The sequence below is a fragment of the Lissotriton helveticus genome, chromosome 1_1 (genome assembly GCF_964261635.1).
Source record: "Lissotriton helveticus chromosome 1_1, aLisHel1.1, whole genome shotgun sequence".
In the NCBI taxonomy this organism is placed as follows: Eukaryota; Metazoa; Chordata; class Amphibia; order Caudata; family Salamandridae; genus Lissotriton; species Lissotriton helveticus.
The window spans coordinates 484,775,095-484,790,120 of record NC_136057.1 but is presented as its reverse complement, the minus strand read 5'-3'; the positions used below and the strand labels follow the sequence as shown (position 1 = coordinate 484,790,120).

General features: G+C 46.2%; 1 protein-coding gene across 1 annotated transcript in view; it reads left to right on the top strand.

The window, feature by feature from the left end:
- The window catches only part of ZFC3H1 (zinc finger C3H1-type containing), an 830,061-nt gene that overhangs the window by 321,072 nt on the left and 493,963 nt on the right, over nt 1-15,026 (top strand). Inside the window, exon 21 of the mRNA XM_078673923.1 lies at nt 2,148-2,331. Coding sequence (XP_078530049.1) covers nt 2,148-2,331 — 184 coding nt within the window. The remainder of the gene's footprint in view (nt 1-2,147; nt 2,332-15,026) is intronic.

Sequence of the window (15,026 nt, the reverse complement as noted above, 5' to 3'; positions counted from 1 at the left end):
CCCAGAAACCTATTGCAAGTACCTGTATACTGTATATGCCTTTTTCTCCTATGTGATAGCATTGCACGTAAAGACTCATTTAAGTGATTATTTTACTTACCTGTGAAAATCAGTATTTTAAAAAGTACTTACTTGATAAGGAAATTCTTGGTATCAAAATGTATATAGAAAATTGCGCCTCATTTCTAAATTGGTATCAGACTTAGACTGTGTGATCTCATTTATTGCCAGTGCTTAGCAGTATCCTTGTTAAGCCTAACTGTACGCCCACACTGCCACAAAACAGAGCATTTAGTGTTATCATTGTTGCCTCTGTAAACCAATAAGGGTTACCTGAAGTCTCTACAGAGTGTACCTCTTTTGGTCCACTATATAGTGTCCTCTTCTTACAAGCATCACCATATAAGACTCGTCCTTCCTACAGTATACAAGAAAGCACATTTCTCATTTAAAGTTTTGGAAGAAACTACACTATGCTACATTATAAGAGTTTACAAGTTATAAGACTTGCCTTACAAGAGGTTAAAAAAAAGCAGCCTGATAGAAGGCTGTATTGGTCCCATTGTATTTCCATTTTTAAATCCAAAGCCAATTGTAATAAAAAAAAACACTAACATAAGAATAGGGTCCATGAGATTATTTGTTTCATACAGAGCACTGTAAAAAAAAATTCAAAATGCAGACTTTTTGTGTGGTCCTGCCCATGGCATTTCACCAACTGCACTGCAGCCCTAATTAAACATCGCTGCAGTTGTAGGTGGTGAATTGCCCAGCAGGGTGGCCAGGAGAGTGGAGTTATGGAGGGCATCCCATAAAAAAGACAGTAACCGAGGGATAAATATCCACATCGTCTGTTTGTTCCTCAGTGAAATGTCTGCAAATTAAAATTTTCAATTTTTGAAAGGTTTCAATATCTTCCACAAGAAATGTTCTGTCATAGGGTAATGGGAGGGGGAGGTGTCCCCTTCACACAAGGTTCTTTAGTCTTCAACTTATAAACATGCTTGTATCATGCACTTGACTGATGTAAATGTTTTGTGCTTTCAATAACTTTCAGTTAATTGAAATACTGTAATTTTTCCTGAACCCCCTCCTCGTCCAGCTCCCCCCAGCAAGAATATCTCCTCCAATGTAGGGAAACTCGCAATAGAAATACCCAACCCAATGCACTGATTAGCAGTGGTTTTGCATTACTTGAATGATTGTTTTATTTTTTGTATGTAGTTGCTGTATGAAGCTGGCTATATAGTGTACCAAAATGAGGTACACCATGTAGAGACCAGGTGTCCCTTACTAGTGTACAGGTGCTTGCTTTAACAATCCCAGGATGCTCTATTTGTGATAGTGTAGTCGAGCAGCCTTAGTTTTATCATAGTGGAGTGTTAGGCATTTATTGTACACAATGAGTCAGTAAATAAGACACACTCCATATGGAAATCTAACACCAATTTGGAATAAGAATGTAGATTTTTATATTACGATGCCAAGATCTTCGAGAGTAGGTAAGTACTTTTCGAGTTAGCCATTTTCAGAAACACAGAAAATGCAGATGTCAGATTTGGGGCATGAGCCTTGAACGCGGTAATGTTATCCAATGGGAGAAGCATACACTGCATAGGGGTACTTGCAATCCAGTTATAGAGTAGTTCTGGTGGACTTAAGGTAAGAAACGGCCAAGGTCCTTAGAACCACTAGCATTTTTGGTTTACCTGCCCTTGTGTAGAGCTGCTGGTCGCAAGGGTAGCATCACATGCTACAGCTGAAGTCAGTGGGGAAACCTGTAACGAGAGAGGCTGCAAATGGGGACCTGAATGGCTGAACCCAAAGGGGGCGACGCTCTTGATCTCTGGAGCAAGGATGCACCGTTGGTAGGCCCAATACTCTTTGGTTGAGTGGCTCAGGAGCTGCATGGGGCTATTGATGTCAGTTGAGGTTTCATTAACATATGGGTGTTTTCCCTACAGAGAAAATAATTATAGAGCCCTGTGATGGAGAGCTAGGATTAATTGTAAAGTTTTTTTACTTAAGAATTTCTGATAAATTGTGGAAGTGATATTACTTGATAGAACACCTTTTAAACTGCAGCAGGGACAACATTTTAGACTGACATCTTTTACTGTATATATTCAAAGATATATTTCTTTCAGCTTTCTGTGCAGAGCTCAAAAGGAATGTGCCAACGTTTGATGCTGTTGTCACACCAGATGACGTGCGATACTTTACGAGTGAGACGGATGACATTATCAATTTGGAAGCAAGTGTGCTTGAAAAACCTTATGATGTTCAACTATGGCTCAAATTGGCCTATAGGTATCTGAATCAAATGGAGGGGTAAGTGTTTACACATATGGGTGTGTGTGTATATGCATGTATTTGTGTGTTCTTTCATAAAAAAATTTTCAACAAGTGTATTTGGTCTTCTAAAATTATCGTTCATGCTTTTGCAAATGTGCCCCTGTTATACAGTCTTTAACTTGTAAAATGAAATGATAGTGTAGGAAGCTGGCTTTTATGTGGTGAACCAAAATGAGGAACACTATGTAGAAAGTCCAGACTCCTATTAGCTTACAGGGCTAAAATTAATAATCCCAAATGCTCTTTGGGGTAATGTGGGCAAGCAGTTTAGGCTTATTAGAGGGCAGTGTTAAGTATTTGTTGTACACAGTTAATTAATGAAACACATACTCAAGAATAAACTCTAGACTAATTTAGAAAAATAACGTATTTTCATATATTAGACACTATCCGAATCAGGTAAGTACTTTAAAAGTTATCAAATTTTAAAACCGTAATATTAGAAAATTGCAACTGTCAAATTTGAGGGATGAGCCTTGAACACAGTAATGTTATCCTATGGGCGAAACATTCACCACACAGGTACTTAAAGGCGATTTAAAGGACTGTTCTTCTGGAATTCAAGAAAGTAGAGGCCAAGACCCAAGAAAGCACCAACACTCGTGGTGTCTGGGTGCAGAAGTGCCGTACACAGTGGTAGTCTTGAGTGGTACACGCTAAAGTCAATGGAAAAAGCACCTATAAAAAAAAGACCATAAAATTGGGGACTGGGGAACCAGTCTGGCAGAACCCAAGGGGGGCATGGCTCATGAAAGTCTCAGGGCTATAGAGAAACCGTTGGTTTACATTAACTCTGGGGAGCTCGGATGCAGAGGTGTTTTGTCTGGTGGATCGGTGAGTAAGGGGCTCTCTCAGTTCTTGGTGTACCTACAGAAATGGTAAAACACACAGCAGGGCCACTCTTGGTGCAGAGCTGACCTAATAATATCCTTCACTTTGCACCAGTATCTCGGATATTGGTGGTGGGCAGCTCCTGGGGGTCCTGGCATCTCCTAGCTTGACAGGGAGACTGATCTGAGCTCCTGGAGCAAAGAAGACCTCTGTTCGAGGCATTTGGGCTGCTGAATTCATATCTTGTGCATAGATCGCTGCCTAGTGTTGGGTCCGGATGATTGCACTTTGTTGTCCTGGAAGAGTCTTCGAAGTATGACGAGATAGGTGACTCCTCACCTGGACTACAGTGCGCATGGGCATCTTCTCCATCCTCAGATTGTTTTTTTCTGCCATTGAGTTTGGATGTTATTCCTTTACTCCAACTTCGGAAACCGAAACTAACTACTTTAAAGGTCAAAAGGCCTTCGACTTCGACGGTATTGTTCTCATTCTGTACTACTTGACTTGACCAACCTTTCCGTCTTGATCCGGTTGTCGACGCAGGCCGTTGGGCCTTTTCGACGCCACGTGGGTCTGCTGTCGATGGAAAGGAGCCCGTTCAAAAGGTGCCCACAATACCACTCCAAATTCCCGCATACTGACAAGCATACAGTATGCAACAAGTGCTTATCACCAGAGCACAATAAACAAAATTGCCCAGCGTGTGCCCAATTCCGTTCGAAGAAGACCATCCGGATTTGACGGGCCGCTAGGCAAGAGATGCAGCGGTCGGCACCGGAACCGGAGAACATCTTCGATGAACGCGACCACCCAGAAGCGGTGGACTCGGACCTAGAGATCGTCACCGTCGAGGACCAGTCGGACTCCGACGACGAGATCCCACTGGGGCAAATCGTGAGTACACAGCCCCCAACGCCGCTTATCCCGAAACAGAAGGCTCCGGTCGAAGCCTCGCCTAAAGACCTTAGCCGAGATCGAAAAACCCCTTCAGAAGCCCTGCCCTCTGGCTCGGCTCAGAAGACCAAATCAAAGCCTTCCGAGAGCCCAGGACTAAGTAACGTTTCCCCCAAAAAGGTCGTCTAACCCGAAAAGTTTGTCGAAACTAAGGTAGTCGACCCAAAAAAGGCTGTCGAGCCAAAAGTCGTCAAACCGAAGAAGGCCGTCGAGCCAAAGGTCGTCGAACAAAAGGTCGACCAGCCAAAGGGCGTCGAGCCGAAGAAGGGGGTCGAACCAAAAATGGTTGTTCACCCCAAAAAGGTTATCGAGTCAAAAGCTATCGAGCCGAAGAAAAGCCTCGTACCTAAACAGTTCATCGGTCCGAAAACAGCACCCGATCCTAAAAAGAGTACAAATAAACCAAAGCCAGTCGAACCGAAAAACGTAATCGACTCGACCAAAGACACTGACCCTAAAAAAGGCGTCGAGCACAAAGAGGATCGACTCGAATAAAGTCGCCGAACCAAAAAAGGCTACCAACCCCAAACCGACAGTCAAGCCGAAAAAGACTCCAGAACCAAAGGCCCCCGAGCCAAAAGGTCACAAGCAAGTCAGTAAGCCAAAAACATCGGCGCCAAAACCACGGACAGTGGAAGAGGAACTCTTCCATCCTGATCCAGAATCAGCGGAACAATCAAAACTGTATATAAACCCTGAAACCGGCAAAGTTACCATCTATTACTGGAAAAAGAGACCATTGGACACTTACACTACTTGCCCTGTACCACCAAAGAATAAGGACTTCGGGACATCACCCTCTAGGCCTTTTACTACTCCTCCTTTCTATCCTAATATGCCTTTTGTGCCCTACTCTCCTACACACTCGGAATACAATGATGAGGATAACATGGGGGAAGATCCTCAGGAAGATTTTAATGACCCAGAGCATCCACAGGCTCAGGATGACACATGGGATGATCAAAATGATCCATATGACTCACAACACATCCCTGACACCTCCCCATGCCCTACTAAGCCGTCACCTACTGACGACACCATTGTGTTTAACCAACTGCTAGATAGGGCAGCAAAATACCACAAGGTCGACATGCACACTGACCCAATAGAAGAAGATTTTCTATTTGACACTTTTCCAACCTCCGAGAAAAATGTCAGGACACTTCCTATGCTAAAAGGGGTACTAAAACACGCGCCAGACATATTCAAGGATCCAGCCAGGGCACGGGTGCTCAATCCCAGGGTTGAGAAAAGATATAAGGCGACCCCTACAGACCCTACTCACATTAAATCCCAATTGCCTCTAAACCCACTGGTAGTAGCAAACGCTCGCAAAAGAGCCAACTCGCAAACAGGAGACGCTCCACCTCCTGACAGAGTCTAAAATATTGGAGGCCTCAGGCAAAAGAGTGGCCTCACAAGCTGCTAATTCATGGAGGATCGCAAACGCACAGGCTCTTCTAGCTCGCTATGATGGAGCGCACTACGACCAGCTTGAAGGTTTACTGCAACACCTGCCAGAACCTTTCAAAGCTCAAGCTAGCGGCCTCATACAGGAAGGCAAATTTATAACTAATGCTTCCATTAAATGTGCACTAGACGCAGCCGACAGCAGCCAGGTCAGTTAACACTAGTGTGTTACGACGCAGACACGCATGGCAACGCATCTCTGGTTTTAAGAACGAGGTGCAATCCACCATTCTTAACCAACCAGTTAATCAAGACTTCCTGTTTGGTCCTGCAGTAGATACCATTTTAGACAAAATGATAAAGCTACTGAAACTGCAAAATCTATGGGCGCGCTGCAGTTTCAACAACCTAGAGGTTCCTTTTGTCGGTCCTCCTACAGAGGCGCCGCAAGAGGTAACACTTCACAGACTTCCCAGCATATCCAAATCAATCAAGGATAGCCAACATCCAGATTCTCATTCAGAAATTTGAGCCACAACACTCTTTGCCAGCTAGAGTATTCATGCAACTCATAGGCATGATGGCCTCCTGTATATTCATTGTCCCCCATGCCCGACTACAAATGCGTCCACTACAGGAATGCCTAGAACGGCAGGGGAACCAAGCTCAGGGGCAATTAAAAGACCTAGTGTTGGTGGACAGTCGCGCTTACAACTCTCTGCAGTGGTGGAACCCACAAAACCTTTCCAAGGTTCCAGGAACCGGTTTCACAAGTAATACTAACAGCGGACGCATCACTGACCGGTTGGGGAGCCCATTTACTACAATACACAGTCCAAGGGCTCTGGATAATCAAACAAAGGAGACTGCATATCAACCAACTAGAGTTGCTAGCTATTTTTCTGGCACTAAAAGCATTCCACAAGTACCTGTTCAAAAAGGCTGTGTTGATCCGGACGGACATAACAGCCATGTACTATATTCAGAAACAAGGAGGGACACTCTCCACAACTATCCCACTTAACACAGAACATATGGAAGTGGGCAATTCCCAAAAACATTTTTCCCCTAGCAGAACACCTGCCTGGAAAAGACAATCCAGTAGCGGATCTGCTAAGCAGACAGTCAACAGCTACACAAATGGGAGATTCACCCTCAAGTTCTACAACCATTCTTCCAAAAATGGGGACAGCCAGAGATGGATCTGTTTGCCACAAACGAAAACTCAAAAGGCCAGGTTCCCACATCCGTGGTCACAGGGCAATGCGAGGTGGATGAACTGGTCAGGCAGATTTGCGTACGCTTTTCCACCAGCTCCACTGATTCTGCTAGTGGTGTGCAAACTACGTCAGCAGTCACTCACAATGATCCTGGTTGCTCCCACATGGGCGAGACAACCATGGTTCTCTTCCAGGGGATCCTCATCAAAGTCATAAGCATTAGAATATTCCCGCCCATGTGCGGGACCCCGGAAACACTATATTATATGTGCCCCATATATATATATATATATGTGTATGTATGTATGTATGTATGTATGTATGTATGTATGTGTGTATGTGTGTATGTATGTATGTGTGTATATGCATGTGTATATGTATGTGTATATATGTATGTGTATATGTGTGTATATGTATGTGTATATGTGTATGTGTATATGTGTGTATATGTATGTGTATATGTGTGTATATGTATGTGTATGTATATGTATGTGTATGTGTGTATATGTATGTGTATATATATGTATATGTATGTGTATGTGTATATATATGTATGTGTATATATATGTATGTGTGTATATATGTATATGTGTATATATGTATATGTGTGTATATATATATATATGTATATATATATGTATATATATATATATGTATATATATATGTATATGTATGCAATAGCAGCCAAATAAATAACAGCTGAAATATGCTGAAAAGAATTTCCACCATACATGAGTAATAAGCATGAGAAAACATGAGAAAAACACAAAGTTTGTTTTAGAAACTGTTTTAATGCTCAGAAAGCAGTAGAAATTCTCATAACTCACTGGAAGCATAGAAAAGCTCCCAGGCTGCATTGCAAACACAGTCTAAAATGACTGAAAAGCTAACCTGTAGCTACATAGCAATAAACTGACACCGTGCCTTTAAGGTACCCATGACCCCCAGTATCCCATCATGCCTCAGGGGTGACAGTTAGGTCAGTTGTTCTTTCCGGCTCCTTCAGAGAAGGACCCTGGTTACACAGCTCCACTAATTTTCCTGTTTTTTGACAGAAAAACTCTTCACTTTTGACAATTTTTTGTTCTTACTCGACATTTAACATCTAGTCAAGAAAGATACTGTCTTTTTCAGTCATTTTGGTGAGCATTTTCCCTGAAAATGCCTTCACTCTTTGACAAATGCCCTTCTTGTGGCAAGAAGAAGGCCAAGTCAGACAACCACGACGTCTGTATCCTGTGTCTGCCTGAGGAACCTGATCCAGGCACCTGTCCTCATCGTGAACACCTGTCAGGAAGAAGTTTAAAAGACAGGGAGAGGATTTGCATTTATGGCCTAGCTCATAGGTCATCAAGAGGAAGATCTCCGGTGAGGAAGGGCTCCAAGAAGACTCATTCATCTTCCAGAAAGAAGTCTTCACACCCCTCACCTTCAGCGTCGGGCTCGGCGCTGAGAAAAGAACCACCGGTGGATCATTCATCGTCTAAACTACCGTCGACGGCGGGCTCGCCATCGAAGAGAAGACCAGGTACGTCGACAACGTCGAAGGATCCAGTTCCATCGTCGAAATCCCCTCCGCCGGCGTCAACCGGGCGACGTCCGACGTCGAGGAAGGGAACTCCGCCGCCGTCAACCGGGCGACGGTCGGCGTCGAGTTCCAAGACCCCTCCGCCGTCGTCAACCAGGCGACGACCGGCGTCGAGGGAGGTCACCCCTCCACCGTCGTCGACCGGCGTCGAGAAGTGACTCCTCCGCCGTCATCGAAGAAGCGACGTTCGGCGTCGAGGACCAAGACACCTCCGCTGTCGACAGGGAAGAGTCGATTGGCGTCGAGGAGGCAGTCTCCGTCGGTGTCTCGTCAGCTCTCGGCGTCGAGGGTGTCCAATACCCCTCCACCGTCGTCGCACAGACATTCGACGTCGAGGCAGAAAACTCCGTCGACGGCTGATCATCACCGTTCAACGTCGAGAGAAAGGCCTCCGTCGACGATTGGACATCGTCACTCGACGTCGAGGCAGGGTGCTTCGTCGACGACGGGACATCGTCGTTCGACGTCGAGAGAGAGGGCTCCGTCGACGGCCGGTACTCGCCGTTCGATGTCGAGACAGGGAACTCCGTCGGCGGCTGCTCATCGCCGCTCGACGTCGAGAGACCACACATCCTCGCATAGACATTCAAAAACAAGATTGTTTGATCCGCCGACTCCACGAAAGCACTCGACCACGAGGGAAGATCGCTCGACGTCGAGATGTTCAGATGTGGTGATGGTAACGGAGTCAGCTTCCCGTCATTCCACCTCAAGGTCCTCTGGCTCCACGGCATCTTCGAAGTCCAGAAGTCCGGTACGCAAATCACCTGAGCGTCGGACAGACCCTTGGGGGGATAAAGTCAGACTATCACCTAGATGGTACAGGTCTTTGGACCATTGGAGAGATTCTGGGGCTGCAAAGCGTATGCAAGACTATGCCAGCTCGCAGCACAGGTCTCCTCTTCAGGATCTGGTGGAGGAGATGGACAAGCATAGCCCTCCCAGGCGCAAATCTCCTGTGAGACCACCTACCAGATCTCCCAGGCCCCGATCTCCCAGAAATAAACCACAGGAGCGGGTCAGGTCTCGCTCTCCTAGACGAGAAGAGCGTTCGAAACGATCAAAAGAGAGGAGGCACAGTGTTCACCGTAGACGTCGACGAACTCCGTCTACTTAATCTACCTCTTCTACCAGGTCTTCCAAGAGGGACTACTCCCCTACTTTGACGGACAGTCCTACGTCCCGATCCTCCCCAGTGGATGACATTGGCACGTATCTGGATGTCTTGCAAAGAGGAGCTCAGAAGCTGAGCATTGAAATGTCTGTCCCTCAGGTTACAACGACAGTCATTTTTGAGACTTTACACAAAAAGGCGATCACCCGTCCTCTACTACCGTTAGTCCTGGGGATTATGGATCCTGTCAAGGAGGTATTCCTAACTCCGGCGGCTATCAGGGCTGTGCCAGCCCGCATCCAGAAGAAATACAAACCGGCCTCTTCTGACCCGGTTTTTGTACGATCTGACCCTCCAGCAGATTCGGTTATTGTGGCAGCGGCGAGGAAGACACACGCAGTTGCCGGTTCTTCTTCAGTCCCACCAGACAAGGACAGCAAGACTCCTGGGGTCGCAAAGTTTGCAACTCAGCTGCGTCGACTCTTAAGGTTTCTAGTGCGGCTGCACTTCTGGGTCGCTACGACAGAGCCTTATGGGACTCTATGGAAAGGTTCAAAGCCAAGCTGCCAAAAGACGACCAGCAGGATTTTGAAGAGACCGTGACTGAAGGATGTCTGGTGGCGAATCAGATGATAAGCACGGCTGCGGATGGTGCTGTCCTGGCGGCGCACTCCTATTCTCATGGGGTTTGTGCCAGGAGATCGGCATGGTTGCGCCTGACAGGCCTGAAGCCGGATGCTCAGCATCGCATCCTTAATCTCCCCTTTTCGGGTTCCGCTCTCTTCGGGGAACATGCTGACGAGGAAATGACCCGAAGGAAGACGGAGCTGGACACAGTGAAAGCGGTGGGCTTGGAGAAAAAGAAGGAATTCAAGCGCCGCTTCAAGACCAACAGGGGGAGAGGGGCTCAACAGAGGGTTCAAACCCCTCAGTGGTCCCAAAATAAGAACCAAGGGAAACCCCAGTTTCGAGGTAAACCTGGCAGAGGTAGAGGAGGTCATCAACAATCCTCTAACACCACCAGAGGAGGAAAAGCCTGAGCAGTGGCTTCCTCTGGCGCCGTTACCCACTCCAGTGGGAGGAAGTGCTTCACAACACCTGGCAGAGTGGGTCAGCATCACAAAGGATCAGTGGGTGCTGAATATACTGCGCAATGGATACAAACTACGTTTCCTTGCTCCTCCAAAGAACATACCTCCAAAGAGCGCTTCCCCTCACCAACTAAGCTTGCTCCGAAGAGAGGTAAAAGTCCTACTACAAAAGCGAGCGATAGAGGAGGTTCCTCTCGCTCAAAGAGGAAATGGAGTTTACTCCAGGTACTTTCTTGTCCCCAAAAAAGATCAGGAGGACAAGTTCAGACCAATACTCGATCTACGACTTCTAAACAAGATCATCATCAGAGAAAAGTTCTGCATGCTGGCTCTTCACCAAATATGCCCACATCTTCAAGTCGGAGATTGGATGTGTTCGGTGGACCTGCAAGATGCGTACTTTCACATCCCAATTGCTCAACAACATCGCAAGTACTTGAGGTTTGTCGTAGGGAACAAACACTATCAGTACGCAGTGCTACCCTTCGGTCTCAAGTCTGCACCACGAGTCTTCACCAAATGCATGGCAGTGGTGGCGGCTTTTCTGCGCAAGAAGGGACTCTTCCTATACCCATACTTGGACGACTGGCTCCTAAAAGGTCCATCTCCAGTGCGGGTAGAACACGATCTACATCTGTGTCTTCTCCAATTGCACAGGCTCGGTCTCCATGTGAATCTGGAGAAGTCAGTCCAGCGGCCTACACAGTCAATTCACTACCTAGGCTCCGTTCTGGACACAAAAGTGGGAAAAGCGTTTCCTTCGGAGGAGAGACTTTTTTCCCTGAACCAGAAATGTGGAATTCTGCTAGATTCTCGGCTTCCAACAGCCCGACAAGTAGCATCCCTGCTGGGTTCCATGGCATCCTGCATCTTTCTCATCCCAAACGCCAGGCTGAGAATGCGTCCTCTACAGCAGGCCCTGGAGGATCAATGGGACCAGGCGACAGGTCTTTGGGAGGATTGCATCCAGCTCTCCCAAGCGACGAAAGATTCCATCAAATGGTGGACACGGAGAAAGAATTTGCTGGTGGGAGTTCGTTTTAACCAGCCTCTTCCAACCCAATCGATAGTGACGGATGCCTCTCTACAAGGTTGGGGAGCGCACATGGGTCCGCTTCAAATTAAAGGCCAGTGGTCTGCGCAGGAGCAGACGTACCACATCAATATGCTGGAACCCAGAGCGGTATTCCTGGCTCTCAAAGCTTTTTTCCCAGCGATAGAGTCCAGCTCAGTCCTAGTTCAGACTGACAATACGACCACCATGTTCTATCTGAACAAGCAGGGAGGCACAAGGTCTCGCCCTCTGTCTCGAGAGGCTCAGGCAATCTGGATTTGGCTCCTCTCTCGAGGCCTCACGGTAGTGGCAGTGCACCTTCCAGGCGAGTTGAACGTAAAAGCAGACGCACTCAGCAGACACTTTGAAGATCAGCCAGACTGGGTGCTACACGACGAAGTCGTGGAAGAGCTTTTTCGTTGCTGGGGTCGTCCAACCATAGATTTGTTTGCAGACGACAAACTCCAAATGCCATGCCTTCGCGTCCAGGTTCCACCGGCCAGGGACTCAGGGGAATGCTCTACTGATGGATTGGTCAGGGACATTCGCTTACGCGTTTCCTCCCCTGGCTCTGATTCAGAGAGTAGTGTCCAAGCTCTGCAGGTCGAACATGGACATGATCCTGATAGCTCCGGATTGGCCGCGGCAGTGGTGGTACCCGGATCTTCTACATCTGTCTGTGTGTCCACACAGACGACTCCCTTGCAGGCCGGACCTGTTGAGCAAGATGAACGGGAGAATAATGAATCCCAACCTCCCTTCACTGAACCTAACAGCATGGCTCCTGAGGTCCTGCAATACGAACATTTGAACTTGCCTCCTGAGTGCATGAACATTTTAAAGGAGGCTAAGAGACCTTCCACGAGAGCGTCCTATGCGTTCAAGTGGAAGAGGTTTTTCTTATGGTGTAGAGATCATCACCTTGATCCGACTACAGGACAGGAGGATGTCATCTTGCCATACCTCCTTTCCCTAGCAACTGCTGGTTTAAAATACGCTTCTATTAGGGTGCATTTGTCAGCCATAGTAGCATACAGAAAATCACCTGATCCGGTTTCTTTCTTTCAGGTTCCAGTGGTTAAGGACTTCCTCCAGGGGTTGAAAAAAGTGTATCCCCCTGTGCGAAAGCCTTCTCCTCCATGGGAATTGAACCTGGTTCTATCCAGGTTAATGTCACCGCCTTTTGAGCCCATCCACAAGGCCTCTTTACAACATCTCTCTTGGAAGGCGGCCTTTTTGGTGGCTATCACCTCTGCTCGCAGAGTCAGCGAGATTCAAGCCCTCTGTGCGAAAGAACCATACACTGTCTTTCATCATAATAGGGTAGTCCTAAGGGCTCATCCGACTTTCTTGCCTAAAGTCATTTCTGATTTTCATATAAATCAGTCCATTTCACTCCCTTCGTTTTTCCAAATCCTACGACCCCAGCCGAGCGGTCACTTCACTCCTTAGATCTTAAGAGAGTGCTGAAGTTTTATTTGGAAATGACCAAAGCGATTAGGAAAACGGATTAACTGTTTGTGAACTATGGTTCGATGCGAACAGGTTTTCCAGCGGCCAAGAGGTCCATCGCGAGATGGATTGTCTCTTGCATAAAATTGGCTTATCAGCTTGCAGGCAAGCCTTTGTTGCAGTCACCCAAAGCGCATTCCACTAGAGGGAAGGCTGCTACAGTAGCCTTCTTGCACGACATCCCAATGTCGGAGATTTGCAAGGCTGCGACTTGGAAATCAGTTCATACCTTCACGAGACACTACTGTCTCGAGTCTGATTCCAGGGCCGATACTCAAGTAGGACAAGCCTCTTTGAGGAATCTATTTGGGTAGCCTACGGCCTGTACGAGCTTAGTAGTTACTAGGCTTAATATGGTTATTACTGTATTATTATTTCTTTGCCCGCAGGGAGATGAGGTGAGGCTCGCTATTCTATTCTAATGCTTGACTATTGATGAGGATCCCCTGGAAGAGAAGGATTAGTTACTTACCTGTAATCCTAGTTCTCTTCCAGGGGTATCCTCATCAGTCATAAGCAACCCTCCCGCCTCCCTGGGCAAAGGACGTTCTTTAATAAGGAGATATTGTTAACCTATCTGTTACTGGGTTTATTTTCAGTCTCCGAAAAGAACAACTGACCTAACTGTCACACCTGAGGCATGATGGGATACTGGGGGTTATGGGTGCCTTAAAGGCACGGTGTCAGTTTATTGCTATGTAGCTACAGGTTAGCTATTCAGTCTTTTTAGACTGTGTGTTTGCAATGCAGCCTGGGAGCTTTTCTATGCTTCCAGTGAGTTATGACAATTTCTACTGCTTTCTGAGCATTAAAACAGTTTCTAAAACAAACTTGGTGTTGTTTTTCTCATGTTTTCTAATGCTTATTACTCATGTATGGTGGAAATTCTTTTCAGCATATTTCAGCTCTGTTATTTATTTGGCTGCTATTGCATGTTTATATATATATATATATATATATATATATATATATATATATATATATATATATATATTTCAAGATCCGCTCAGAAGCGCTGACGGCGGCCCCTCGGGAAGTGGCACCAATGCCGGCCGAGCACGCCGGTGACACAAACAAGTTCCAAAGTTCCACAATAAAGGTGCTCAGTCCGCAAAATAACACACCACCGCAGGAGTCTCCAAGGGTGTTTATTTACACTAACAGTTAGTGTAAATAAACACCCTTGGAGACTCCTGCGGTGGTGTGTTATTTTGCGGACTGAGAGCACCTTTATTGTGGAACTTTGGAACTTATATATATATATATATATATATATATAATATGAGTGTATATATATATGTGGGGCACATATAATATAGTGTTTCCGGGGTCCCGCACATGGGCGGGAATATTCTAATGCTTATGACTTTGATGAGGATACCCCTGGAAGAGAACTAGGATTACAGGTAAGTAACTAATCCTACACAACGTTCCTGGAACTCTAAGTAGTTCCCCACCTTTTAACTCAGAACCATGGAAAAATCAGGCACCCAGATACCAATCGGATAAACCTAGCGATCTGGCTCCTGAGGTCTTAGAGTTCGGATACCTTAACTTACCTCCTGATTGCATGAACATTATCAAGGAGGCAAGACGGCCAACTACTAGAGCATGCTATGCAGCTAAATGGAAATGATTTGTAATATACTGCAACAAAACCAAATCAATCCATTAGATGCTTCCATCCAAAACATGATCTGTTACCTCTTGCACCTTCAAAGATGCAATCTAGCATACTCTTCTATAAGACTACATCTTGCTGCTATAGCAGCATATCTCCAGAACAGACAACACCTGTCTCTGTTTAGGGTACCACCAATCAAAGCTTTTATGGAAGGTCTTAAAAGGATAATCCCTCCAAAGCACCCACCTTCACCAGTCTGGAACTTAAAT